We start from the raw sequence: 26,217 nt of genomic DNA, 5'->3' as shown, positions 1-26,217 counted from the left end.
AAACACAATAACAGCCATCACTGTGATTAGTACCTATTGTGCTTTTTATTCAGGGGAGTCACTGCTGGCTGTGCTGGTGTTGGGGGACCATGTGGCACCAGGGATCTGACCAACCTACAAAGATGCCTCTCCTGTCCCACAGTGTAAATGCTTCGCTCGGATAATTTCAATTTCCCAGCAACCCTGTCTGGTAAATACAGTCACTCCCATTTTACATAAGAGGAAACAGGTTTCGTGGGCTGGGGAGCTTGTAGGAGCGGCCTACGTTAGATCCCTGGCACTGCGGAAGGTTCCGCTGAGCCCTGCCAGGAGTGATGCCTGAGCGTCTAGAGTAAGCCCTGAGCACTGTGATGTGTGCCACGCTGCCGAAACAAAAAAAAAAGAGGGGGGTGTGTGAGTGGAAGCGGGTTTAGAGACAGTTTGGCAGTCTCCCTAAAATCACTCAAAGATCACGAGCTCTCTGGCGAGAAAACTTCCCTGGCAATCCACGGAGACGGGAATGACACGGGCGCCACCGGTGACACCGCAGGCCCAGCGGCGGCGGAGGCACAAGCGTTCAGAACCCCCGGCTGGGAACAGCGGTCAGCCCAGGGACAGTGGCCCCGCGGGTCGCTGTCCGGGCAACGGAAGACCCTCATTCTCAGGGGCTCCGGAGCGGGGTGTCCACGTGGCTCAAAAGACTTAACGGTGGGGAACAGACCTCTCGGGGACCCCAAAGCAAGGAATCCATCAAAGAGTTAAACGGGGAACCCAAGAGACAGAAAGGGGTTGACCTCCCGGTCCCCCTTCCGCAGGCGCTCCCGCCAGGGGGGCCGGGCTTCCCGAAGGTCGGCCGGGGGCAGAGACCAAAGGTTAACCATTCCAGGCTGGCTCCGCAGGGGCGTGGCCTTCTCTCCCCAGAGCTCCCAAAAGGGTGCGGCGACGAGAGGGTTAACGCCCCCTGGAGGGCGTGGCTTAGGGCGGGGCCAGAGCGCTCAACGCCCCGAGAGCGCCTATAGGGGGTGGAGCTTCAGGGCGGGGCCTGGCCCGAGCGGCGGCGAGAGGGTTAACGGCCCGGGGGGGCGGGGCGGGGCGCGGGAGGCGGAAGCGGCCGCGCTCGGGGCTCCCCGCGCGCCGAGGCTGCTGTCGGCGGGACTCGACCCCGCGACCCCCCGACCTGGGACGGCGAGCGAGGTCCGGGGCGGTGGCGGGGGCACGGGGTGGGCGGCCGGGCCGGCCCGCACGGGCACGGGGGCGGGGGGTTGGTGAGGGCGCGGGGACGGGCGTCGGACGGGGCGGGGGACCGGGGCGCGCACGTCACACCCCTCCCTCCCGGCCCCCCCCTGCAGGTCGCTCCCGCGCGGGACCGAGGCGCGGCAGCCGGCGTTCCGGGGCGCCCGGCAGCCCCGCACCCCCATGGGCCAGACGGCCCTGGCCGCGGGCGGCAGCGGCACCCCGAGCCCGCGGGCCCTGTACCCCGACCTCTCCTGTCCCCGGGGCCTGGAGGAGCTGCTGTCGGCGCCCCCTCCGGACCTGGGCACGCAGCGGCAGCACGGCTGGAACCCCAAGGACTGCTCCGAGAACATCGAGGTCAAGGAAGGGGGCCTGTGCTTCGAGCGGCGGCCGGTGGCCCAGAGCACCGACGGCGTCCGCGGGAAGCGGGGCTACTCCCGGGGCCTGCACGCCTGGGAGATCAGCTGGCCCCGCGAGCAGAGGGGCACCCACGCCGTGGTGGGCGTGGCCACGGCGCTGGCCCCGCTGCAGGCCGACCACTACGCGGCGCTGCTGGGCAGCAACAGCGAGTCGTGGGGCTGGGACCTGGGGCGGGGGAAGCTCTACCATCAGAGCAAGGGGCCTGGGGCCCCCCACTACCCCGCCGGGCCTCAGGACGAGCCGCTGGAAGTGCCGGACAGGCTGCTGGTGGTCCTGGACATGGAGGAGGGCACTCTGGGCTACGCCGTGGGGGGCACCTACCTGGGGCCCGCCTTCTACGGACTCAAGGGCAGGACCCTGTACCCGGCCGTGAGTGCCGTCTGGGGCCAGTGCCAGGTCCGCATCAGCTACCTGGGCGAAAGGCAAGGTGAGGTCACTGGAGGCCTTGGTTTGGGAGGCAAGGTAGATGGCCCGTGGCACAGGCAATGCACGCAAATAGATGGGTTCTTATTTGGGAGGAGGGGGTCCACACCCCATCCGTGCTCAGTTGACCCCTGCCCCTGCTCAGGGATCCATCAGTCGCGGTGGGGCTGGCACTCCTGGTGCAAGGCAGAAGCTCTGCCCGCTTCCGGGAGCTGCCTGGCGTCGTCCCCGGGCTAGGAAGGGGCGCGGGAGTGTGAGAACAGCTCGCCAGCAGCAGGAGGTGGCGTTAGGGTTTGGCTGGGAACAGAGGGCACTAGTTGCTCAGGTCCAAACGGAAGACGACTGGCAGTACTGGGCCCCTGGGACATGTACTGGCTCCTTGGACTCAAACCTCAGAGAGGAGCCGTTGGTGCCCAGGGCAGCAGGAAGTGGGTGGCGAGGAGGCAGCCGCGGGGCGCGGTCCCCTTGGGCTGGTGGAGCTTGGCTCTTCCCACCAGTTGGCTGCAGCAGGGGTGGGAAGTCTTGCCTCACCTACCCTGCTCCCAGCACCTGCAACCATGACTGGAAGTGAAACTGGGAGGTGAATTCTACCCCCAAGTCCCACGCCAAAAAGCACATCGGGGGCCAAAGAGGTAGTACAATGGGTAGGGCACTTGCCTTCCCTGTGGCAACTGGGGTCTGTCCCTGGCATCACATGGTTCCTGAACACGGCTAGGAGGGATCATTGAGTGCCAGCTCCAAAAAAAGCTCTGAGCACAGCTCAAAAGCGAAAAAGAGGGTCAAGAAATAAACCCAGGGGCTGGAGCAATAGCACAGCGGGTAGGGCATTTGCCTTGCACACGGCCGACCCGGGTTCGAATCCCAGCATCCCATATGGTCCTCTGAGCACCGCCAGGGGTGATTCCTGAGTGCAGAGCCAGGAGTAACCCCTGTGCATCGCGGAGTGTGACCCAAAAAGCAAAAAAAAAAAAAAAAAAAAAGAAACCTGGGGGCCAGAGTGATAGCACAGCGGGTAGGGCGTTTGCCTTGCACACGGCTGACTCGGGTTCAATTCCCAGCTTCCCACATGGTTCCCCGAGCACTGCCAAGGGTAATTCCTGAGTGCAGAGCCAGGAGGAACCCCTGAGCATCGCTGGGTGTGATTCTGCCCCCCAAAAAAAAGCAAGAAATAAAACTCAGAGCACCATGGGAGGAAACTGCACCCCCTCCATGCGGCACGGGGAGCCCCTGCGGTCTGAGGACATCCCCTGACTCCCCTCCCCTCCTTCTCTCCCCCAGGGGAGCCTCACACCCTCCTGCACCTGAGCCGCCTGTGTGTACGCCGAGCGCTGGGGGACACCCGGCTCGCCCAGGTGTCTGCCTTGCCCCTGCCCCTGGCCATGAAGCGGTACCTGCTCTACCAGTGACCCTCGGGACCCGGAGTGAGCTGATGCCTGGACATGACACTCCTTCCTCTCCAGGGGGCACAGGGGGGACGCTGGGCCCCTCCCCCCAGCCCCAGCCCAGCCCAGGGATGGATGCGCTTGGGCAAGACTGCTATGGAGGAGTTTTTCAAGAAGAAAAAAAAATATATATATATCTCAGGAATGTGTTGTTCTAGGAATCTGTTTCCGGGGGTCCGGCCCCCAGCCCCTGCAAAGCCAAAGATTCTCCAACAAAGCTCCAGGCTGAGTGCCAGATGTTTATTCCCCCTGCAGGCGGGACAGCTCACAGACACGACACACGCAGGCGTTGGCGACACGGGACAGCAGCATCCCCCACCTCTGAGGGCACAGGGTGGTGCTTGGCCGCTGTCCTCTCGGTGGGAGATGGGCGGAGAGGATGAAGGCTTTGTTTCTCCAGCTCCTCCTCACTGGGGACGGAGGGGGGACACCCCCCCACTCCCCGCAGAACACTCGCAAGGAAGGGATCTTCCACCGCCCGGCCAAGGAGATGCCACCTTGGGGGACGCGTTCGGTTCTAAGCCACTACAGGAAGCGGAGAAGGGCTCGGCCTGGTCCCAACCATCCCGGGGAGAGGTGTGTAAACAGTAAAGGAAGGTGGTGTCGGGAGTCGGCCACCGACGGGGCAAGTGAGGCCATCAGAAGCAGGGACAGGGGCGGCACAACGACTGGACTTCTGAGCGACGACACAGTCCCGGAGCTTAGCAGGATGCCAGGGGGCGGGACGGAGCTTATTGCTTGGCGTTGATGATGTCCACGAACTCGGGCTTGAGGGAAGCCCCGCCCACCAGGAAGCCGTCCACGTCGGGCTGGCCCGCCAGCTCCTTGCAGTTCGCCCCCGTCACGGAACCTGGGAAGAGAGGCGAGAGGGCGGGGCTGGGGCTGGTCCCTCCCCCGCCTCGGGTCCTGGGCCGCAGGGGGAGGGGGGTGTGTCAGACCCACTCACCTCCGTAGATGATGCGGGTGCCCTGGGCCACTGCGTCGGACACGTTCGACTTGAGCCAGCCCCGGAGCTTTTCGTGGACTTCCTGGGCCTAAGCCAAGCCAGATGTTCAGTAAGACCCTTCTGCCTCTCGGGCGGATCCCCGGGACCCGAGCCAGAGCGCCCAGACCCTGACCCCACCCAGACTGGGATGCACAGGTCGCTCTTCTTTGGGTCCTGGGGGTTCCTGTCTTTATTTTAGATTTTTTGGTTCTAGAGCCACACCTGGTAATGAATGCGCAGGTGTGACTTCTGGCTCCCTGCACTGAGGAAATCACTCTGGCAGTGCGCTGAGGACCGTAGGGGGTGTCAGGGATCAAATCCGGGTTGACCACATGCAAGGCCAAGTTTCCTTATCCGCTGTACTATCTCTCTGGCCCTGGGTTCTTACCTTAAACATGAGGGTTTGGGGGTTGGAGCGAGAGTCCAGCAAGGAGGCCTTGCATGTGGTCAACCCGGGTTCGGTCCCAGGCACTCTAGGTGGTCTCTTGAACCCACCAGGAGTGATGATCCCTAAGCACAGTGGGTGTGGTCCCCCCAACCAAAAAAAGACAAAAATGCAATGCGGGGGCTGGAGCGATAGCACAGCGGGTAGTGTTTGCCTTGCACGCGGCCGACCTGGGTTCGATTCCCAGCATCCCATATAGTCCCCTGAGCACCGCCAGGAATAATTCCTGAGTGCAGAGCCAGGAGTGACCCCTGTGCATCGCCGGGTGTGACCCCCCCAAAAAAAAAAACAAAAAAAAACAATGCGGATTTACCCCTGATGGTCTCTATTACTGTCCAATTCTCTCTGCCCAGGCCTGCTTACCTGTTGAGGGGTGGCCGTCTTGCCGGTACCGATGGCCCACACAGGCTCATAGGCCAGGACAACCTTGCTCCAGTCCTTCACGTTATCTGAGGAACACAGAATCCCAGATGGAGTGCGAGCAGGAAGGAGCGCACCACCCGCCCTGGCCACTGAAGCCTGGTGGCGGTCTCCTGCCCCCTGGTGGCCATTGCAGGAACTCCACCACCTGTCTGATGGGCGGGAGCTTTCTAGTCAGCCCAGCAAACCAGGGCACCTGACCCACCCCCACCTGACCCACCCTCGGGGCCACCGCCCTCTGGCCCCCTTTCTCAATACCTGCGATGGCCTTGGTCTGCTCAAAAACGACCTTCTCGGTGATGCCCGCTTCCCGCTCGTCGAGCTTCTCCCCAATGCAGGCGATCACTCCGAGCCCCTCTGCCAGGGCGTGGGCCACCTTCTGCCCAATCAGCTGCCGGGGAACACACCAGGTCAGACCCCCCCCCACACACACACACTGGAGCAGGCACCTCGGACCTCCTCTCCCGCCTACTGACCTCATCCGACTCCCCAAAGACGTGTCTCCTCTCGGAGTGTCCAAGGACCACCCACGTGGCACCGCAGTCCTTGATCATGCCAGGGCTAGATGGAGTGACAAAGTCACAGGGCAGTGAGCCCGGGGCGCTCTGGGCCATCGGGACCGTCAAAGGTGGGACGGGACTGCCACACAGCACTCTCACCTGATCTCCCCAGTAAAGGCTCCGTTGGTCACCTTGTAGCAGTTCTGTGCTGCCACCGCAATCTTGGGGTCCAACTTCTGCCTGGCAAAGTCGATGTAGGCGGCAGGCGGAGCGCACACCACCTCTGGGAGGAAGAGCCGGCGACGGCCGGGGTGAGAACGGAAGAAAGCGCCCGGGGCCCAGTCAGGGCCCTGGTGCCCCCAGACCTTTGCTATTTGTCTCCCCCAGCAAGATGATCTTTGTCCACGTCCCTGGCTGGGCTTGCACCCAGACTCCAGGGGCCCTGCCCTCTGCACTTTCCCCAGCCCCAGCTCCGGTTTCCAGGGCTATTTTGGGCCGGGGCACCTCCTAGCTTCAGCATGCTCTGGGCGCCAGGTTCTCCTGTCTGAAAATAGTCCGTGCCCCCACAATCCTTTTTATATTTGCAGAAGCAGAAAAGGCCTGTTGCTAGCGCTTAGATTAGGGTCTTTGGCAAATAAGCAAGGGGATGGATTTTTTTTTTTTTTTTGGAGGGGAGAGGGTCCACACTGGCGGTGCTCAGGAATAATTACTCCTGGCTCTGAACTCAGGAATCACTCCTGGCGGTGCTCAGCGGATGCAGGGGATCGAACCCGAGCTCACGCAAACAAGGCAAACGCCCTCCCCGCGGCACCCTCATTCCGCCCCCGGGGGGATGATGATGATGATGCAGAGGGTGTTGGTGCTGGGATGAGCGGGCCGGAGGGCGAGGACCCGAGGACCGAGGTCTGCCTTTTCCGAGTCCAGGGCGCTGCCCGGGCCCCGGCGGCCCCGCTCCGAGGCCTCGCTCCTCGTGCCCCCCACGCGCTCCCGGCCGGCTCGCTGCCCGCCCGGCCTCCCTGCCCCCGGCGGGAGCCGGCCCGGCTGCCCGGGGGACGCGCGCGCCGCGGGGAGGGGCGCGGGGAGGGACGCGGCTACGTGCGGCGGCGCACGGGCTGGGCGGCGCGGGGGCAGGTAGCGGGTCGGGCGCGCGCCCCCAAGATCCCACGATCCCACGATCCCCCGGACCCCCGCTGCGACCCCCGCGAGGCCCCTTCCCGCCTCCCGCCCGCGGGTCCGCGCCCGGGTCCCCGCGCCCGCGCCCCCGCCCGCCCCCGCGCGGCCCGGCGCGTACCGGTGTCGGCCGGCACCTTGGCCTTGTTGAGGGCGCAGATGAGCTCCCCCAGGTTGCTCTTGCGCCCGTTCATCTTCCAGTTGCCCCCGACGAAGAACTTCCTGGAGGGCGCCATGGTGCTGGTCTCGGCACACTGAAGGTCAGCGGCAGCGCGCAGCCGCGGCGGCGGCCACTGGCCGCTTATGAAGAGCGCCGCCACGCAGAACTCCGCCTCCTCGTCCATGGCCCGCCCCGCGCCGCCCCTGCCCGCCCCGCCCGCGCGCGCGCCCCTGCCCGGCCCGCCCGCCCGCACGCCCCGCACGCCCCGCGCGCCAGCGTTCTGCCGTTGCCCCCCTTCTTGTAAGCAGCGTTCTAAGGGGCACGCGGGCCCCCGTCCCCTGGGCCGCCCCGCGTCTGGGCGAGGCGGGGAGGATTCCGAACCCCCGCCCCCCTGCCCCGCCGCCAACCCTACATAGGTCGGGGTCCCCGCGGAGCTGGCAGCAGACCCCCCCCTCCCCCCCCCCCCCCGGGCTCCGACGGTTTGGCTGAAGAACAGCGTCTGGGCTCGCAGCTCTGGGAAGGGGAGCCCCCTGCTCCCCCCCACCCCAGCCTGGCCCACCCCCCCTCTGGTCTTTGACCCGGGGAGTCTGGCCCCCGTTTTGGGGGGAGGGGAGGCCTGGTTGGCATGGGAAGCTCCCTGGAAGAGTCTTCAGCCCACCCTCCCCCTCCCCCACTCACTCCCGCTCAATGTCCGGGTGATCCCCCCTCCTTGCCTTAAGGCCCCCCTCGAGACCCCCACACCTCAGCAGGCCGCCCGGGGGAAGCAGTGCCAGGTCAGCAGTCGGGCACCACCCGCGGGCACACAAGTTAGCTATTGTAGTGTTTTTTTTTTTTTTTTTATTCACATCGTGTTTTGGCATTTTCCAGAGGAGAACCGGGAAGAGACGGGGGTGAGGAGAGACGGAGGCAGGGGTGGGGGTCCCCCCATTTCCCTCCGATCCCTCCTTGCCCAACCACACGGGGAGGAAACACAGAGTGGGAGGCACAGCGGGGCCCCCGGAGAGGCCTCGGGCGCGACCCCCACACGCACAGAGAAGGCGCCCAGGCGGGCCTGGGGCACAAGCAGAGCACTGTGGGTTCAGGGTGGGGAAGGACGCGGCTCCGCAGGCAGGCGGCCCCCTGCCCTCCCCGGCCGCCCCAGTGTCTCTCGGCCCCCTGGGCTCGCCTGCGCCCCCCACCCCAGCCTGGAGCTCTTCCCTGCGGCAGGGGACACAAAAGAAAAAAACCCGGGGAACAGCAGGGGGCGGGGCCGAAGTCCACTCCTCCCCCGGCGGAGTCCGGGCGCTTAGCTGGCCACTCGCTGGTAGAAGTAGATGTAGCCCAGGTCCTTGGGCGGCTTCTCCGAGGCGCACACTTTCTGGTCGTTGTAAATCACCCACCTGGGCAGGGCAGGAGGCGAGCTGGGCACCCCCCTCGTCTCTCGGCACCCGCCCCCAGGGGTCCCACCGATGTGGGTGTGGGGGGGACAGGTCTCTCCTATCCCCTCCTGGGCGCCCCCCCTCCCCCCATCCCACTAGGCCATTTGCTTTACCTCTAGCCCCGCCCTCTGCCCCACATCCCAGCGAGGGGGCCTGGGTGGGCTTGCCCGGCAGGTGGGCAGAGGCCCCGTCAGGAAAAGGTGGCCGGGTCCTTCCTGCAGGGCCTCTGCGGGGCCCGCTCAGGGCCTGGGGTTTATTCTAATTTTCTTTCTTTTTGGGTCACACCCGGCAATACTCAGGGGTTCCTCCGGGCTCTGCACTCAGGAATTACTCCTGGCGCTGCTCGGGGGACCCTATGGGATGCTGGGAATCGAACCCGGGTCGGCCGCGTGTAAGGCAAATGCCCCCCCTGTTGTGCTATCGCTCCAGCCTCCACTGGGCCCGGGGTTCAGGCCCCGACCTTTCTTCTCTCCACAGCTCAGCGTGGCGCCCAGGACCCCCGCCTCACTCTTCCCCATCCTCGTTCTCTCCGAGTCACGGACGTGTTTGGGGGAAGGGGGGGGTGTGCATGGAGCACACGCTTTGCACATGTGAGTGCCCATTACACCCCTAAGGGCCCGGAGAGACAGCGGTGGTTAGGGCATCTCGGTGGCCACAAGGGGCCCGCCCGCACAACCCCTGCGCCTCACCAGAGCAGACCCCTGAGCACTGCCAGGTGGGCGCCCCCAGCCCCCTCGGGAGAAGGGAACAAAAGCGAAAGCTTGGGGCAGCAGGAGAGCGGAGGGCTAAGGCGCCTGCCTTGCATGTGGCTGACCCTGGCTCGATGCCCAGTGCCGCCGGGTCCCCCCGAGCGCAGCTGAGAGCAGCCCCCACCCCAAAATGATAAACCCAAGCCGAAACCGCCACTGTAGGTGAGCTGTCCCCGCGTACGCGCCCGGCCGGCCCTCACCTGCCGTCCTTCTTGATGTGGCAGACGTAGTGGCCGCACATGGTCGAGGTGCCCATGTGGCTGATGAAGGCGAAGAGCTGATACTCTACGGGCGGGGGGGGGGGGTGTGAGCAGCCGAGGGACCGGCCCCCAGACGGCTGCGTGGCCCCGATGCAGGGCCATTCGGGGGCTCCGTGGAACGCAGGGGTGGAGCCGGGTCTCCTAGAAGCCTGCCCCCCCCACTGGCAGAACCCCCCCAAGCGGGCTGGGCAAGCGGCGGGCAGGGAGCACTCACTTCCGGGGCCGTCGCGGACCTTGGGTCCCACGGGCACGGACTCTGAGATGGAGTCGGCGGCGGAGCGGCCCTCGGAGATGTCCATGGCGGCCTCGGCGTCCAGGTCGTCGATGTGGCTGAAGATCCAGTCCACTGCCCGCTCTAAGTTGTTGTTCTTGGGGGGGGAGGGGAGAGTTCCTTTCCCACCAGGTTTGGGGGCCAGAAAAGCAGCGGTGAAGGCCTCGGTCCCGGCACGCGGCCACCCCAGGCCGGTGGGGGTGGGGGTGGGGAGCCCGCCACGCCCCTGCCCCGGCTCATCCCCCACTGCCCCCAGGCCCCGTGTGTGCCCAGCGAGGGGTCAGCTCCTACCGTGGCCCGCAGGGCTTTGAGGGCCTGGTCCCGGGAGAAGCCCATGGACACGATGGTGGTCACGCAGTCCTCGGGCGGGGGGTCGGCGGCCGCACTGGTGGAGCCCGGCCCGCTGGAGCCCGGTAGGACGAGCGGGTTGGCGAAGTCTGCGGACGGGAAGGGGTGCAGGGCTGGGGGAAGAGGGCAGGCCCGCCCCGGCGCCCCCCCCCCCACCGTCCCCACCCCCCCACCTACCTGGATCATCCATGTGCGACATGACCCAGTTCATGGCCGCCTCGGCGCCGCTGTTGCCCGTGTAGTACACGGCCTTGCGGCACGCGTCCACGGGGAAACCCATCTCCACCAGCTGGATGATGACCGACTCGTCCAGCACGGGCGCTGCGGGGCAAAGGGGGACAACGCGGCCTGACTCCTCAGACGGCCGCCCGGGCCCCGCGCCCGCCCCCCGAACCTCACCCCGTCATGCACTCGCGTCCCCGACCCGCCCGGTGCCTCCTCCAAGGCCACGACAGAGGGGAACGGGGGTCCCTGTCCTGAGAGCGCAGAACTGAGGCCAGAGGGGCCCCATCCCCACGAAACGGGGGCCCCCACCTCCCCCCAGTGGTTGCCCACGAGGCAGGGGGCCGATGCCGGGCGTGTGGTGGTCAGTGGCCGCGGCCGTCAGAGGAGGGCAGGGGAGTGTGAGAGGGAGGACAGAGAAACACACAGGACAGGGCCGCGGGGCCGCGGGGGACAGAGGGGGGGCAGGCAGAGCAGGCCCCAGCGGCGGGGGGAGACAGGCAGGCAGAAGAGTCACTAACATGTCGGAGAGGAGAAGTGAGGGGAGCAGAAGGAGTCTTCGTCTTCGTTGCCATAGAAACCAAGGCTACCTTTGGGCTCATCCGGCGTGACCAGCGGGGGGGCAATGTCGGGCAGCTCCTCCTCTCCCGGCTGCAGCCCCGTCCCCCGCAACTGGGAAATGTCCAGCTCCTCGGGCATCTCGATGGACACATCTGCAACGCAAAGGGCGAGCGCGGGGTCACCGCGACGGCTCCCCGGGACCGCGCTGGGCACCCCGCGGCCCCCCCTCCCGGGGTGCCCGGTCTCCATTGGGGACATGGAGCTGTTCAGGGCGGGGGAGGGGGCGTTTCCTGCACTGCAGACACCAGGCACCTGCGGAGTGACGCGCACGGTGGCCCTGGGCTGGAGAGCCCGGGTTGGATCCCGAGCACTACCCGGGTGGCACCCCTGAATAATGACAGGGTGGGGCGGGGGGCTCAGGAGGCAGCAGTGCGGGCCAGGCGTGTGGGGCTGGGCTTCTCTGACTCCCGGCACCAGCAAGCACTGCCAGGAGTCATCCCCGAGCGTAGAGCCTCGCTAGCCTTGAGGGCCGCTGGTGTGGCCCCCCCAAAGAAACCAACCCACAGAACCCCAAGCCCCTCCAGGAGCACTTAAGTCTGGGTTAGCCCCGAGTGCTGCTGGGTGAGGCTCAAGCACTTCCACCAAAAAAAAAAATAAATAAATATTAGGGGCTGGAGCAATAGCACAGCGGGGAGGGCGTTTGCCTTGCACGGGGCCGACCCGGGTTCGATTCCCAGCATCCCATATGGTCTCCTGAGCACCGACAGGGGTGATTCCTGAGTGCATGAGCCAGGAGTGACCCCTGTGCATTGCTGGTGTGACTCAAAAAGCAAAAAATAATAATAATAATAAAAATTGTATAACACAGCAAAACTTCAGGCCCTTGGTCAGGACAGCTGGAGTCCCCGCTTAGATTTGCCACAAACTAGCAACTGATACCCAGGACAGAGACTCCACACCTCAGTGGGTCTCAGCTAGAGACCTGTGTTTCTGCCTGTGGGGCGACAGTGCTCGGAGGGACCCTACGGGGCGCAGGGTACAAAGCCTGGGGTGGCAGCGTGAAAGGCAAGGGCATGGCCCGGCTGTGCAACCCCCCCGGCCCCCTCCGCCGGGGAACGCTCACACCGTCAAGTCAGCAGCCGTGGAAACTGTTTCACGATGATCAAACAAATCTCTGGGCCCGTGGGGGCGGGGAGGAGTTCAGGACTCAGTGTCTCCCCAGGCATGTATGAGGCCTGGGTCTGACCCCGTTACCTCACACACACACAGAGGTGCAACAACAACAACAAAAACACGAACAGTTGGGTCCCGGGCGCTCCTTAGAGACCCTGAGCCCCAGCAGGGCTGATCGCTGAGTGTGGAGCCAGGAGGAGGCCCTGGGCACAGTTCAACAAGCAAAAACAAGAAAAACAAACAGGGCTGGAGTGGTAGCACAGCGGGGAGGGCGTTTGCCTTACTCGCGGCCAACCCGAGTTCGAATCCCAGCATCCCATATGGTCCCTTGAGCACCGCCAGGGGTGATTCCTGAGTACATGAGCCAGGAGTGACCCCTGTGCATTGCCAGGTGTGACCCAAAAAGCAAAAAAAAAAAAAAAGAAAAAGAAAAAAAAAGAAAAACAAACAGAAAGACAGTTCAGGAGGTGAGGCACTCGCCTGGCATTCCAGCACCCCCAGGTCACGTTCCTGGCACAGCACAGGGTCCCCCCTGAGCACGGAGCCAGGAAAAGCCCCTGAGCACTGCTAGGTGTGGCCCCAAACCAAAGGCGTGAATACAAGAGTGAAAATCATTTTTGGTTTCTAGATTGTGACTATAAAAATCAAAGAAGTCTCAAAAAAAAAAATTTTTTTTTTCTTTTTGGGTCACAGCCAGCGATGCTCAGGCTTGCTCCTGGCTCTGCCCTCGGGAATGACTCCTGGTGGACTCAGGGGACGTATGGGGTGCCGGGGACCGAACTGGCGTTGGCCGGGTGCAGAGCAAACCAACGCCCTCCCCGCTGTGTTTCGTTGCTCCGGCCCCAGTCTCAAGTTTTCGAGTCAGGACGTTTTTATGCTCAGGCACGTTTCGAAACGTCTAAGGTGATATTTCCTCCTCCAGAGGGCAGTGTGAGAAACGCTGGCGTACAGCTCGGAGTATTTTCCGCCCCCTCCCGTGCCCCCCTGGTGCCCGCCTCTGTACCCAGTTTCTTGGGCACCCAGTCTAAGCCGAAGGTGAACTTCTTGATCTGGATGACCAGGTAGTCCGGGAACGAGGCAAACCGAGTGGTCCTGCGGGGAGAGAGAACGTCCTGGCACCTCCCCTCCCCTCCCCTCCGAAGGCCACCAAGGGGCTCAGCCAGGCGGGGCCCGAGACCCTGAGGCCCCGAAGCTGCTCCTGTCACATCTCGCGCCTGCGCGGGGCAGGGGAGCGAGGTGAGGGGTGGGGGGACGCACTCAGCACGTCCCCAGACAAGGAGCGGGAAGCGGGCAGGCTCCTGGCGGGGTCACGAGCGGGTGCTGGGCTCGGGACGAGATGCTCCAGACCCCCAGCTCGTGCTCTCGCCGGCGCAAGGCCCAAACAAAGGTCACTGGCCAGAAATGCAAGTCGGGCCCCTCGGGGACAGGGATGGCAGGTCCCCGAGGGCCCCCGCCAGCCGAGGGAGGCCCGGGACTCACTTGACGGCCACGGACTTGGCCTGCAGGGCTGTGCTCCAGAAGTCGTCCACCTGCTCGGGGGCGCCGTAGGCCTCCAGGCAGGAGCTGAAGGGCACCTGCGCCCGCACCAGCTCGGGCAGGGGCAGCTTCTCCTCGCCAGCTTGCCGCTTCTTCTCCTCGTACTCCAGGAGCTCCTCTGGGGACAGGAGGCGCAGCTGGAGCCTTCCCCGCCCCTGGCCCTGTCAGGCGCCCCACACCCAGTGCTGTGCGCGGACCCCTGCTGCAGAGAGGGTCCCCCACGCCCCACACACCACACGCACCGCCACCAGCCCCTGCAGCCCTGCCTACCTTTACCTCATCGGATTATTTATTTCTGGCATTTGGAGTCACACCTGGTGATGCTCAGGGGTTCCTCCTGGCTCTGCACTCAGGAATTACTCCTGGCAGTGCTCAGGGGACCATATGGGATGCTGAAGATTGAACCCGGGTTGGCCGCGTGCAAGGCAAACGCCCTCCCTGCTGTCCTATTGCTCTGGTCCTTCTTTATTTTATTTTTGTTCCTTGGGCCACACCCAACGCTGCTCCGGGCTGACTCCTGGCTTTATGCTCAGTCAGGCTCAGGGCACCCTACACCGGGGGTCGGTCCTGGGTCTGCTTCATGCAAGGCAAGTGCCCTCCCAGCTGTACTGGTGCTCGGTACTGTACCCTGAATTCCACTTCTCTGGCCACACCTGGCAGGGACGGCGGCTGGGCCTGCCCGGTGCAGGAGGGCTGGGTCCCGCCTACCTTTATTGAGGGCAGCGTCCATGGGCACGGGCAGCTGCATGATGTAGTCCACTCGCTGCGTGTACTTCACCTTCTCCGTGGCCAGGCACTTGATCTTCTCCTCCACCAGGAAGCGGAACACTTCGTTGGGGTTCTCAGAGCTCCGGCAATTCCTCTACGGGAAGAGACGGGTGGGGAGGTCTGGGCCGGCGGCAAACAGAACGGCAGGGTGGGGGGGACAGCCACTTCGAGGCTGCCAGGGGGAGGAGCAAGCTCGGAAGAGCACCCCGGAGCGACGTGGCATCGTAGAAAAGCCCCCTGCCCCAGGTCTGGCCCCCAACGACAGGGTGGGTATCGAGGCGAGCCCCGCCGGGACTGACCCCAGAGGCAGGGCCCGGAGTGAGCCCTGAGCACAGCCGGGTGTTGCTTCCCGCCCCGCCCCCAAATAAAGAGTGATCTGGGGGGGTCGGAGTCATAGTACAGTGTGGGTGTGGCATTTGCCATCCCGAGCTTCGATCCCCAGCACCCCGAGCACCACCAGGAGTGACCCTTGAGCAGAGCCACGAGTCAGCCCTGAGCTCCCCTGGGTGTGACCCCAAACAAACCAAACAACCACAAGAAGAAAGCAAGGGAATGGTCACCCTGGACAAGACCGGAGGGTAGGGGCTGGAGCGATGGCACAGCGGGGAGGGCATTTGCCTTGAACTCGGCCGACCTGGGTTCTATTCCCAGGATCCCATATGGACTCCCGAGCACTATCAGGAGTAATTCCTGAGTGCAGAGCCAGGAGGAACCCCTGTGCATCGCCGGGTGGGACCCAAAAAGAAAAAAAATAAAAGATCTGAGGGTTAAAAGTAGGTAAAGGGATATCCTTGATAACCTTTCAGTATCAATACTGCTAACCACATGCCCAAAAGGTGGGGGGCGGGGAGACAGAGAGACACAGAGAGACACAGAGAGAGAGACAGAGACAGAGAAGAAAAGTGCCTGCACAGAGGCAGGCAGGGGGTGGGGGGTGGGGGGTGGGGGATGATGGGAGGGAGCCTGGGGAACACTGGCGCTGGGAAATGCACACTAGGGGAGGGGTGGGTGCTGGAACCCTGCAGGACTGAAACCCAATCGTGAGCAGCTTTGCAAGGGTCTATCCCACAGTGATTCAATCAACAAGTTTTTTTTTTTTTTAAAAAAAGAGGGGGCTGGAGCGATAGCACAGCGGGTAGGGCGTTTGCCTTGCACGCGGTCGAACGGAGTTTGATTCCCAGCATCCTATCTGAGCACCGCCAGAGGTGATTCCTGAGTGCAGAGCCAGGAGTCACCCTTGTGCACCGCCAGGTGTGACCCAAAAAGCAAAATAATAAATAAAGAAAGAAGAAAGAAAAAAGAAATTAAAAAAAGAAGAAATCCAGACCCCAGCAATCGCGTGCATCATTTTCTGGGGGCCGTCGCCTTCATCAGGCCACCAGCCCAGCTGAGCTCTGGGAGCGTCCCGGGGCCCGAGGAGCAGGGTGGAGGTGACAGCGGGAGGATGAGCCGGGGTGTCCTGTCCCCCCGCCTTACCTCCACCATGTTGATGAGGTGCAGGAAGAACTCCTGGGCATCCTGCTGGCGGTTGGTGGAGAACTCGGGGTGCCCCTTCCCGATGAGGGCCTTGAACATCCGAGGGGCAATGCCGTCCTGCACCTCCTGGGCGGGGCGGGGCGGGGACTGAGCCGGCAGCCCCCCCCCCCCCCCCCGCCCCCGTCCTCCCCCAGCCCTCAGCTCCCCGCCCCAGTCCCGGGGTCAGGAGGGGACCAGGTCCCTCACTCACCTTCTGCTCTGGCGCCACCTCCCCATTGCCCGACTCCGGTGCCGGCTTGGAATACTCGCCCGAGAGAAGCCCGTGGCCCAGCTTGGCCCTGCGTGGAAACCCGGAGTCACTGAGCCCTGGCTGGCCACGGGGGCTAACCCCCACCAGCCCCCTCAGGGCCCGGCTCAGACACAAGGCCAGCTGGCGGCTGTGGCCCGGCCCGGCCCGGCCGCCAGGAGGAGCACGGCCCCTCAGGCTGCGGGCCAGCCAGGGGCCTGCTACGTACACTTGGGTGCTGAAGTCCTGGGTCGGGTCCGTTGGGGCATTCTGGAAGATCTTCTCCAGCTTATCCACATACCTAAGGGAGGGACAGTTGGAGCGTTCTCGGGGCTCAGCAGCCAACGGGCCGGAAGAGAGTCATCCCGGCGCCGGGGCCACCGTGCAGCGGGCAGGGTGCTCGCCTCGCGCACAGCCAAACCAGGCTCGATCCCTGAGACCCTCCTACGGTCCCCTGGGCCCCACTGGGAGTGACCCTGAGTGCAAGGCCAGGAGTCAGCAGAAAGGAAAGAAGGAAAGGAAGGAGGGAGGGAGGGAGGAGAAGGAGGAAGAGAGGAAGGAAGAAAGGAAGAAAGGAAGGGAGGGAGAAAGGGAAGAAGGCAAGGAGGAAGGGCGGGAGAAGGGAGGGAAAAAGAGGGGAAGAGGGAGGGAGGGAGAAAGAAAGGGAGGAAGCGTGAGAAGAAGGAAGGAAGGAGGGAAAGAAGGGAGAGAAGGAGGGAGGGAGAAAGAAAGGGAGGAACAAAGGAAGTGTGGGAGGGAAGAAGGAAGAAAGGAAGGGAGGGAGGGAGGGAGGGGGAGAGGGAAGGAAGAGAAGAAGGAAGAGAAGGAGGAAGAGGAGGGAGAACAGGAGGGAGAGACAGAGATTCACTTCCTCTAACTTAGCGAACAGACACCCTCCAGACTGGGGAGTTGGTGGTTGATCCTAAATCAGTTTATTTGCTAGGGGCTAGAGGGATAGCACAGCGGGGAGGGCGTTTGCCTTGCATGTGGCCGACCCGGGTTCGATTCCCAGCATCCCATAGGGTCCCCTGAGCACTGCCAGAGGTTGTTCCTGAGTGCAGAGCCAGGAGTAACCCCTGTGCACCGCCGGGTGTGACCCCCCCCCAAAAAAAAAGCAAAAAAAAAAAAAATCTGTTTATTTGCTGGAAGGGTCCTTCCTCCCCCTTCTCTCCGGGTCTCATTCCCAAGGGCCGGGAGAAGGGAGAAGGGGTCCCATGGGTCACGATCTATCGGCCAGAGCTCGTCATCTGGGTCACGGACCCTTAAGTCTCTCCCATCTAGGCCTCGCTGACTTGCCTTTCTCCTCTCTCCCCTCGCCTGAGGGCGTTCAGGCCCCGAGAGGTGCCCATGTGAGGTCACTGGCCTAAAATACAGACCACCTGCTCACCCTCGAGTAGGCAGGCGGCCACAGAGAGCCCTGGGGTTTGGTGTTCTGCTGTGTGTGTGTGTGTGTGTGTGTGTTAGAGTGTGTGAGTGTGTGCGAGTGTGTGTGTGTATGCACGTGTGTGTGAGTATATGTGACTGTGAGTGTGTGTATTAGAGTGTGTGTGTGTGTGTGTGAGTGTGACTGAGTGTGTGTATGTGTGTGTGTGTTGGGGACAGTGTGTGTGTGGGGCGGGTGGTCTGAAGGTGCTCCCCATCACAGCCCGACCAGGCCGCGTGAGTCCGGAGCTGCTCTGAGGGCGGCTGCCGGGCCGGGCCAGGCTGGGCTGGGGGCGGGGGCCACTCACTTCCTCTGGAAGTCGGGGATGCTGAAGAGGACCTGGACCACGGAGTTGAGGTAGCAGCTGTTGCCCAGGTTGCGGATGCCCGTGTAGCCGGGCCCGAAGAGCGGCTTCAGGGTCACGCTGGACTCCTGGATCAGCTCCCACTCTCCGATGCGCTGGTTCATGTCAATCTCCAGCTCTGTCATCGTCTTGTCCGTCTGCGGGAAGGGCACGTCAGCCCGCGAGACTCGCCTCCACGCTGCTTCCCTTTCCGGGGGGGGGCAGGGCAAACCCCAGGGAGCTACTCGTCCCTCTGTGCTCGGGAGTGAGGCTGGGTCAGCTGTGCACGAAGCAAGCGCCTCCCCCGCGCGGGGTCTCTGACCCTGGCCCTGCGTTCACACCTGGTGCCTCCCGCATGGCAGGACAGAGAGCCCCCAAGTGAGTGGCACTGCCCCACCCCCACACCTGGCGGGAGGGGTCCCCCCACTTTTGCCTTTGGGGCCACACTCGGCATTGCTCAGGGGCTACTCATGGCTCTGCACGTGACCCCCGGGTGCTCCGGGGACCATGAGGGGTGTCGCAGATACAGCCTGTGTCTGCTAGGGTGCAAGGCAAACACCTACCTGCTGCGCCCTCGCGCCCGGCTCAGCCCTGTCCCTGAAGTAAGGTACACACCCAGGCCCAAAAGATGGGCCTCGCACACAGCCGACCTCGGTTCACTCCCCCCGTGGTCCCCTGAGCACCCCAGCACTAGCCCCGAGCACAGCCGAGTGTGGCTCCAGCCCCCAACATCCCAAAAGCGGAAGGTGGAGTGCCAGGGGACCCGAGCACATTTCTTCCCGAAAGGGGAGTGCGAGGGCAAGACTCGGGGAATCTGCGGTCTAGGACAGACCTGAATTCAACGAACTCTGGGGCCAGAGAGAAAATACAGAGATACAGAGGGGAGGGCACTTGCCCTGCAGCCGACCCAGGTTTGATCCCAGATGGTCCCCCCAAGTCTCGCCAGGAGTGAATCCCGCGGGCAGAGCCAGGAGTGACCCCTGAGCACTGCTGGGTCATGATACAAAAACCAACCAACAGGGGGCTGGAGCGAGAGCACAGCGGGTTTGCCTCGCACAAGGCCGACCCGGGTTCGATTCCCAGCATCCCATATGGTCCCCTGAGCACTGCCAAGAGTAATTCCTGAGTGCAGAGCCAGGAGTGACCCCTGTGCATCACCGGGTGTGACCCAAAAAGCAAAAAAAATTTTTAAAGTAAAAAATAAAATAAAACCAACAGAACAAAACAAAAGTCATTTGGTCAACTCAGAGCTTCATGGGTGAGTGGCCCACATGAGCCACAGTCCCAGAGGCCTCTGCCCGGAGGGGACGGAGACGAACAGGAGCCCCTCAGCGGGAAGCAGGGTCCTGTGTGAGCCCGGGTCGTGTCCACAGCTGCAGTGACGCACCCATCCGTGTGCACTCCTGCCAGGACCCACGTTGGGGAAGCACCCCCACGCCGGTGATACTCAGCATAGCCCCGAGAGACGGTTCTAGAAAGCTCTTCGAGGAAGTGTACAGTTCTTGGGGCCTCGCTCAAGGGGGACGGGGGGTGCGGGGGTACGCGGCTCACCTTCTGCATCTTCAGCATGTCGATGCCAAAGTGGGCCAGGTGCTCGGCCAGGTTGGGGTCCAGCACCATGTCATCCTCGTCGTACGAGTACACGTCTGGGCGGGAGAGAGGCGCCAGTCAGAGTCGGGCTCGGGCCGGCCCCCCAGCCCTGCCCTCAGGGGCCCCCGTCTCCCTTCCTGGGTTGCGGTCAGGAATGGCGGGGCAACAGGGGTGGGAAAGAGTGGGGGTGGGCACGAAGTGCCACTGCCTCCCGAGGGGTGGGCACCGAAGGAAGATGGGCTTGAAAAGATCAGTATTTTTTTTTCTTTTTGGGTCACACCCAGCGATGCTCAGGGATTACTCCTGGCTCTGCACTCAGGAATTACCCCTGGTGGTGCTCGGGGGGGGGGGGGGGTGCCCTATGGGATGCTGGGAATCGAACCCGGGTCGGCCAGGTGCAAGGCAAACGCCCTGCCCGCTGTGCTACCGCTCCAGCCCCAAGATCAGTATTTTTCTTTTGGGGGGGCTGGGGCCTGGCAGACCTGGCAGTGCTCAGGGCTTACTCCTGGCTCTGCACTCAGGGGTCACGCCTGGTGGTGCTTGGGGGAGCAAATGGGGGGGCCGGGGATCCATCCCAGCTTGGCCACGTGCAGGAAACAGGCTGGATGGGGGGTAACTGCAGACTTAATCCCCTCTTTAATCCTGTTGCTTTCCTAAGGGGGGGGCACAAGCTCAACGGTGATCACTGATTGCTCCTGGCTCTGTGCTCAGGGTGGTGCTGGGGACTGAACCCGGGTCAGCCACACGCAGGGCAAGCACTCTGCCCACTGTGCTACTTCTCTGACCCCTCCAGCGCCCCCCCCCATTATGACTGTTCTTCTTTTTTGTCTGGCTCAGGGCCACATCCAGCGCTGCTCGGGATGGACTTCCCACTCTGTGCTTGGGGCTCGCCCCTAGCGGGGCACAGGGGAGACCCACAGGATGCCCAGTGCACGGCAGGCGCCCGCCCTCCCCACTGGACTCTCTCTCCGGCCCCCGTCGCTCTCACTGGACGCTCTGCACGGGCTGCGGAAACGGGTCCGCCCCCTTTCCAAGGGCTGAAGAGGTGGGGGGCGAGCTACCGGCTCCGTCCGGGGTGATGGTGCCCAGCTTGACGGCCAGCGGGTAGCCCGTCTCCCGGTAGTGCTCCACCGCGTGGTTGTTGCCCCCGCTGCCGTCGAAGTAGCGGCGGCCGCAGAGGATGGAGCCGTCGGTCAGGTTGAGCCAGAGATTCTCCCTCATGTCGCAGCGGGAGCACTTCCAGCCGCTGAGCCAGAGAGGGGGAATCAGCTGCCAAGTGGCGGTTGGGGGGACAGGAGAGGGGGAGCGGGGACCGGGGCTCTGCTCCTACTCCTCCCCCTTTTTTTTGCTCTTTGGGTCACACCCAGCGATGCTCAGGTGTATTCCCATACGGGACGCTGGGAATCAAACCTGGGTCGGCCACGTGCAAGGCAAACGCCCTCCCCGCTGTGCTATTGCTCCAGCCTCTGTTCCTCTCCCCTGGAGCCCCCTCCGTGCCCCAGCCGGTGGCCCCCGGGGTGGCCTCACCAGGGTGGGATGCGCGCGGGGTTGTCCAGCTGCTTGAGGCTGAAGGCGTGCTTGGACACCTGCCGCACCTCCCCGTCCCACGCCTGGATCTCCTGCTTACGGGACGCCGAGTCGGCAGACAGCAGCGCCTCCACGGCACTAGTCACCTGGAAGGGGGGGAAGGGTCAGGGGGCACGCCCCGCCCGCCCAAGACACCCCTGCCCTGACCCCACTGGCCCTGGAGGCGGGGGGCCATACCCGATCCCGGACGATGTCCGGCAGGCCCCCCAGCCCATCCCGGGCGATCTCCAGGTAATCTGGCAGAATGACAATCTTCACGTCCTCGTCGAACTCAAACTTCTCCTCGCTGAGGTCGAAGCCGCCCTCCACACCTGGGGAGAGAGTGGGGGCCGGGGGTCAGGGTGCGGCCAGGCAGGGCCATGCCCCCCCCCCCCCCGGGGTTCCTGCAGAGCCGAAGGGGCCGTGGGTCAGGCTGATTCTCTGGGGGACACCCCTGAGCGCAGGGCAGGGAGAGACAGGGGTGCTCACCTATAGCCAGCCGGGTGGGCTTCTTCCGCGGGGGGTCTCCGGTGCCTGTGGTGGGGTCCTCCTCTTTCTGTGGTGGGGTGGCAGGGAAGGAACGAACAGGGTGAACTGCAGCGGGGCACGCGGAAGCCCGTGTGTGTGTGTGGAGGGGGGCGTCCCAGGGCTAAGAATCACACCCAAGGCCTGTTCTGGACCCCGGGAGCTGCGTCCTCACGCCCCCACCCTGATGGGGGGCTGGGGGGTGCCAAGTTAGACCAAGCTTGATGCTGAGAAAAAGGCACCCGGCGGGGGGGGGGCGGGGCTGGTGCAGTCCTACCGGGCGCCGGGTCCGCCGGAGATGCAGGTACACGCGCTGGCCCGTCTTGTTGAAATGTCTCTCCACATACTGCTTGCCGAAGCCCAGGAACGTGTTCATGCAGATGTACAGGCCGCCCTCGGACTCCTGGGGACACGCGGCAGAGAGGACGCTCAGGGCGGCGCAGACAGAGGCCCGCGCCTGCGCGGCCGGACATTCTCCTTCCAGGACCGCGGGGCTCGGCACAGCCGGTTCACCTTCCAGGACCTGGCTCAGGGCTAAGAGTCTCCCTCGTGGCTGACGGTCAACCGGCAGGAGCGATTGATCTATCTGCCACCATTTGGCTTCCTCCTGGCCCCTTCCTGGGGCTTGAAAGCCCTCAATCAATAGCGGGGAGCTCCCTGCTCGCACCTTGCCCGGAGCGGAAGGAGCCCCGGAAAGTGGACAGGGGTCAAAGACCTGGGACTTTGGTGCCAACGGTAATATCTGGAGAAGAGCCCGTTCCTGAAAGTCAGGCACCAGGATCACCATGGCAACCGCACCTCACCGGTGAGATGCAGAGAACCTTCTGGGTCCACACGAGACCCTAGTGCCCACACCGTGAGGGGCTCATTCCTGAGCTTGTGGCCCGTCAAGACACACCTGGGAGGGGCTGGAGCGATAGCACAGCGGGGAGGGTGTCTGCCTTGCACGCGGCTGACCCGGGTTCGATTCCCAGCATCCCATAGGGTCCCCTGAGCACCACCAGGAGTAATTCCTGAGTGCAGAGCCAGGAGTAGCCCCTGTGCAATGCCAGATGTGACCCGCCCCCCCCCAAAAAAAAAAACACGCCTGGCCAGGCCGGGGCCCCGGGGCCGTGCCGAGTCTTCTGCCTTCTCTCCAGGGGAACAATGCCTCGTTCTGGGTTCACAGATGCACCTAAGCCTGGGGCCCGAGCAGTGGTCCGGCGGGTAGGGTGTCCGCGGCTGACCCAGGTCCCATCCCCAGCACCACTAGGAGTGATCCCAGAGCAGAGGGCCAGGAGGAAACCCTGAGCACCGTCAGGTGTAGCCCCCCAACAACCCTTAATCTTGTCTGGCAGGAACTCAGAGTTCAGCACCCGGCCCCCTTCCCTTCTGACCAGGAACCATCATTCCCTCGGGTGTCCCCTCAGCCTCCGTCCTCCACGCCAGCCTCTTCCTAGGAGGATTCTAGCAACCCTGGCTGAGCCAGCTAGGACACCCCTAACCCAGCAAGGATGCGGCAAAGCCAAGCGTCCAGCCGATACACAGGCCGACGGGGGAAACAGGCCTCTCTGAAAACGAGCAAGTAGGTCACAGTGAAAGGACGGCGGGGATGGCGCTCGCCTAACATGCTGCAGGCCCTGGTTCGACGCCCAGCACTGCGTATGCATCCCCGAGCACAAAGCCAGGAGTAAGCCCTGAGCGTAGCTGGGCGCGCCAAACCCCACCTCCCCACAAAAAAATGAGCAAGTCAGAGCCGGAGTGATAGCACAGCAGGGAGGGTGTTTGCCTTGTATGTGGCCGACCTGGGTTCGATCCCCAGCATCCCATAGGGTCCCCCAGCACCGCCAGGGGGAATTCCTGAGTGCATGAGCCAGGAGTCACCCCTGAGAATCGCTGGGTGTGACCCAAAGTGCAAAACAAAAAAATTCATAAAATAAAATGAGCAAGTCCACCGGCATGCCCTTGCGCACGGTGGGACGGGGCAGCCAGAGGAGGAAACGAGGGACATCAGCAGTCGGCCCCGACCCAAGACGTGCAGCAACAACAGGCATTTGCTTCCTGGAAGAAAAGTTCTTGTGGCCTTGATTTTTTTTCTGCGTACTTCAACACAGGGCCCCGGAGGGCCCGGAATGACAGTCCAGGGGGCAGGGGGCTTGCTTGGCATGAGGCCGACCTGGGTACGATCCCAGCACCCATGTGATCGTTCCAGCACTGCCAGGAGTGATCCCTGAGCACAGAGAGAGGAGTAAGCCCCTGAGCACCGCTGGGTGTGGCCCGCAAATAAAAACTAGGGCACCGGGGGTTGGAGCAATATGACAGCAGAGAAGGCGCTGCCTTGGGTGGCGCAAACCCGGTTTGATCCCTGGCACTGTCTCCGATCCCGAGTCCCTGCCAGGAGTGATCCCCGAGCAGAGCTCGATGTAAGCCCTGAGCACTGCAGGGGGGCCAGTGAGGGGGGGTGGGAGTGGGGGGAACCCCCCAAATCAAGGCGCCACCAGAAGTCCTGGTCCCAAGGACTACTCCGTGTTACTTCCCAGAGCAACATGGATTGTGCTGCTCATGAACAAATAAAGGGCACTGCTCACCAGGGAGCTCCCACAAGCTCTGCCTGCCTCGAACCCCACGCAAAGAGCATCCTGTGTCCCGGGAGCTGGCCAGCAAGGCAACCGGCTAGGTCTCTAGACTTGGGGGGACAGAAAGAAAAAGGAGGGAGGGGCCGGAGCCACAGGACAGCAGGAAGGACGCTGGCCTTGACCGGGGCCGACCTGGATTCAACCCCCGGCATCCCATAGGGTCCCCTGAGTAGGGCCAGGTGTAATTCTTGAGTGCAGAGCCAGAAGCAACCCCTGAGCATCACAAGAGGAGTGCTGGATGACAAAAATCTTTGAGGGGTGTGTGTGTGGGGGGGGGGGTCAGTAGTTTATTCGAAGAGAGAGGGAGACCCACTGCGCTGGATCACCCGTTGAGAATGAAGAGAAAGCGTTCCTGCCTCGAGAGGGGTGGTGTTTTATCAAGCCAGGCACTGGATCTACCAACGGGAAGGACTTTGGCACCCAGGCAGGAAATAAACGATGCTGGTTTCACCCAGGACCGGGAAGCACCACCCCCAGCCGCCCCCCACCCCCAACACCCAATCCCAGCCCCTCCAGCCCCACCCCTCGAGACAGGCAGAGAAGCAAAGTGTCAGAGGCTCCCGTGGGTGCCCAGCAGCGGGCCAGGCAAACCCCAAACGCCAGCGACCATCCGGTGCTGGGCCTTAGCTCGGGATGCTCCCTGCCGGCATGAAGCCCTTTCCACCCTGACTTGCAGTTTTCCAGGCCAGGCGCGGGTCTGGCTGGATACCCTGGGCAGGGCGGGCGGCGGCTGGAGGGGAGGGGTGGGGAGGGGGGCGGATCCCAACCAGGAGGCTGCCCTCGCGGGGCGCGCTGGGCTCCGGCCTGCCAGGCAGGCAGCTTGTCTCTGCTGGAGGGTGACACAGGAAAGGCAGAGCTGCAGGAAGGGAGGCACCGGGTGGAGCCCGCAAAACCTGAAGCGCGCTGTGGGTGGCGGCTTTGTCTAACTAGTCAAGAGTGGGATGGGGATGGGAGGTGGGGGGGGGTGGCGTCAGAAACCCCCCCTCCCCGCCACCCCAGAAGGAAACCTTCTCTCCAGGGGACACTTTACAATGGGTTACCCGCGGGGAGGAAAGAGAAGGGGCTGCGGCAACAGTTCGCCTCGAAGGAGAAACGACTCGAGTTTTCCTCGCCTCCCATCCCATGACCCACCTCCCCGCCCCCTGTCCACATTCACCACGGGTGGAGGCTCTCTACCTCGGCCCTTCTCCGGACGGGCCTTTCCGATGGCCCCTTCCAGACTAACAGGCGCCTAGGAACTGCAGACCCCCACCCTCCACCCCCAACCCCGGCCCAGAACAGTGTGGGGGTGGGGAGGGGGGGTCGCCCCATCACTCCCACTCGAGACTACAAAATCCGGGGAGCCATGCGCGGCAGGCAAGACCAACTCCCAGGCTTTCGCAGCGGTCCTCTTGGGGGATGTAGTCCGACGGGCGGGCCGCGCCGCTGCCTGGAGCGGCCGATCGGGGAGCGAAGGACTACAATCCCCACAAAGCACCGCGAAACGGGGAGCGGGCGAGGCCGCCGCGGTGGCTTCCGGGGGCCGTAGTCCCACGCCAGCGCCGGCTAATTGGGAGCCACGGCAGGGAGTCGTGTGGGAGACTACAAGTCCCATGGTGCATCTGGGGGAGGCGGTAGCCCAAGCCTTGCAGGCCCCGGCAGAATGACCAGGGAGATGGGAGTCGTGCTCGCTTTGGGCGTGGGGAAGGGGCTTACCGGTGTGTCGAAGGAGAAGGCGCACTCGTCTTTGTGGACCCGGTCGCCAGCCTTAGGGACCCGGATCGTCGGTAATACTGACAGCAGCGCCTCCTCACTCAGCTCCGCCATGACACCGGCAGCTGCTCCTCCACACACAGCGGCTCCCACCGTTCCCAGTCCCCCACCCCCTACTCCGGCCGTCCAATGAGCGCTGCCCACTCCGGGCATGCGCT

General features: G+C 63.8%; 3 protein-coding genes across 4 annotated transcripts; 1 reads left to right on the top strand and 2 right to left on the bottom strand.

Moving 5' to 3' along the window:
• The first annotated feature begins 1,043 nt into the window (after window positions 1–1,043).
• Window positions 1,044–4,053, top strand: SPSB2 (splA/ryanodine receptor domain and SOCS box containing 2). Its single transcript, XM_055141644.1, has 3 exons — window positions 1,044–1,173; window positions 1,329–2,059; window positions 3,334–4,053. Exons 2-3 carry the CDS (start codon window positions 1,396–1,398, stop codon window positions 3,459–3,461), a joined length of 792 nt encoding a protein of 263 aa, XP_054997619.1. The 5' UTR covers window positions 1,044–1,173; window positions 1,329–1,395; the 3' UTR covers window positions 3,462–4,053.
• TPI1 (triosephosphate isomerase 1) lies at window positions 3,717–7,328 on the bottom strand. Its single transcript, XM_055141643.1, has 7 exons — window positions 7,139–7,328; window positions 6,007–6,130; window positions 5,824–5,908; window positions 5,606–5,738; window positions 5,291–5,376; window positions 4,444–4,531; window positions 3,717–4,347 (listed from the first exon to the last, which is right to left on the bottom strand). The coding sequence occupies exons 1-7, from the start codon at window positions 7,251–7,253 to the stop codon at window positions 4,229–4,231; spliced, it is 750 nt and encodes a 249-aa protein (XP_054997618.1). The 5' UTR covers window positions 7,254–7,328; the 3' UTR covers window positions 3,717–4,228.
• A 671-nt stretch (window positions 7,329–7,999) lies between these two features.
• Window positions 8,000–26,174, bottom strand: USP5 (ubiquitin specific peptidase 5). Of its 2 annotated transcripts, none has more exons than XM_055141640.1 (20): window positions 26,003–26,174; window positions 21,970–22,095; window positions 21,657–21,723; window positions 21,366–21,499; window positions 21,129–21,274; window positions 20,663–20,847; window positions 19,563–19,657; window positions 17,976–18,169; window positions 16,475–16,546; window positions 16,210–16,297; window positions 15,960–16,085; window positions 14,424–14,577; window positions 13,659–13,833; window positions 13,183–13,271; window positions 10,967–11,158; window positions 10,401–10,544; window positions 10,167–10,312; window positions 9,819–9,972; window positions 9,545–9,629; window positions 8,000–8,556 (listed from the first exon to the last, which is right to left on the bottom strand). In XM_055141640.1, exons 1-20 carry the CDS (start codon window positions 26,111–26,113, stop codon window positions 8,463–8,465), a joined length of 2,577 nt encoding a protein of 858 aa, XP_054997615.1. In that variant the 5' UTR covers window positions 26,114–26,174; the 3' UTR covers window positions 8,000–8,462. The 2 variants fall into 2 exon arrangements, with proteins under 2 accessions (XP_054997615.1, XP_054997616.1); XM_055141641.1 differs by having other exon boundaries at window positions 11,036–11,158.
• Window positions 26,175–26,217: the final 43 nt, after the last annotated feature.

The sequence above is a fragment of the Sorex araneus genome, chromosome 6, assembly GCF_027595985.1.
Source record: "Sorex araneus isolate mSorAra2 chromosome 6, mSorAra2.pri, whole genome shotgun sequence".
NCBI lineage: Eukaryota > Metazoa > Chordata > Mammalia > Eulipotyphla > Soricidae > Sorex > Sorex araneus.
Note: the sequence above shows the minus strand (reverse complement) of the source record. Positions and strands in the feature narration are given on the sequence as shown.

Excerpts from the sequence above, each read along its gene's own strand:
- SPSB2 (XM_055141644.1), top strand. The coding sequence starts at position 1,396 with ATGGGCCAGACGGCCCTGGCCGCGGGCGGCAGCGGCACCCCGAGCCCG. Across the intron at positions 2,060-3,333 it reads CTACCTGGGCGAAAGGCAAG|GGGAGCCTCACACCCTCCTG; the intron begins GTGAGGTCACTG and ends TCTCTCCCCCAG.
- TPI1 (XM_055141643.1), bottom strand. The coding sequence starts at position 7,253 with ATGGCGCCCTCCAGGAAGTTCTTCGTCGGGGGCAACTGGAAGATGAAC. Across the intron at positions 5,739-5,823 it reads TCTTTGGGGAGTCGGATGAG|CTGATTGGGCAGAAGGTGGC; the intron begins GTCAGTAGGCGG and ends GTTCCCCGGCAG. Across the intron at positions 4,532-5,290 it reads AGACGGCCACCCCTCAACAG|GCCCAGGAAGTCCACGAAAA; the intron begins GTAAGCAGGCCT and ends GGCTTGGCTTAG.
- USP5 (XM_055141640.1), bottom strand. The coding sequence starts at position 26,113 with ATGGCGGAGCTGAGTGAGGAGGCGCTGCTGTCAGTATTACCGACGATC. Across the intron at positions 16,298-16,474 it reads CAGGACTTCAGCACCCAAGT|GGCCAAGCTGGGCCACGGGC; the intron begins GTACGTAGCAGG and ends GTTTCCACGCAG. Across the intron at positions 14,578-15,959 it reads ACCTCATCAACATGGTGGAG|AGGAATTGCCGGAGCTCTGA; the intron begins GTAAGGCGGGGG and ends CTCTTCCCGTAG.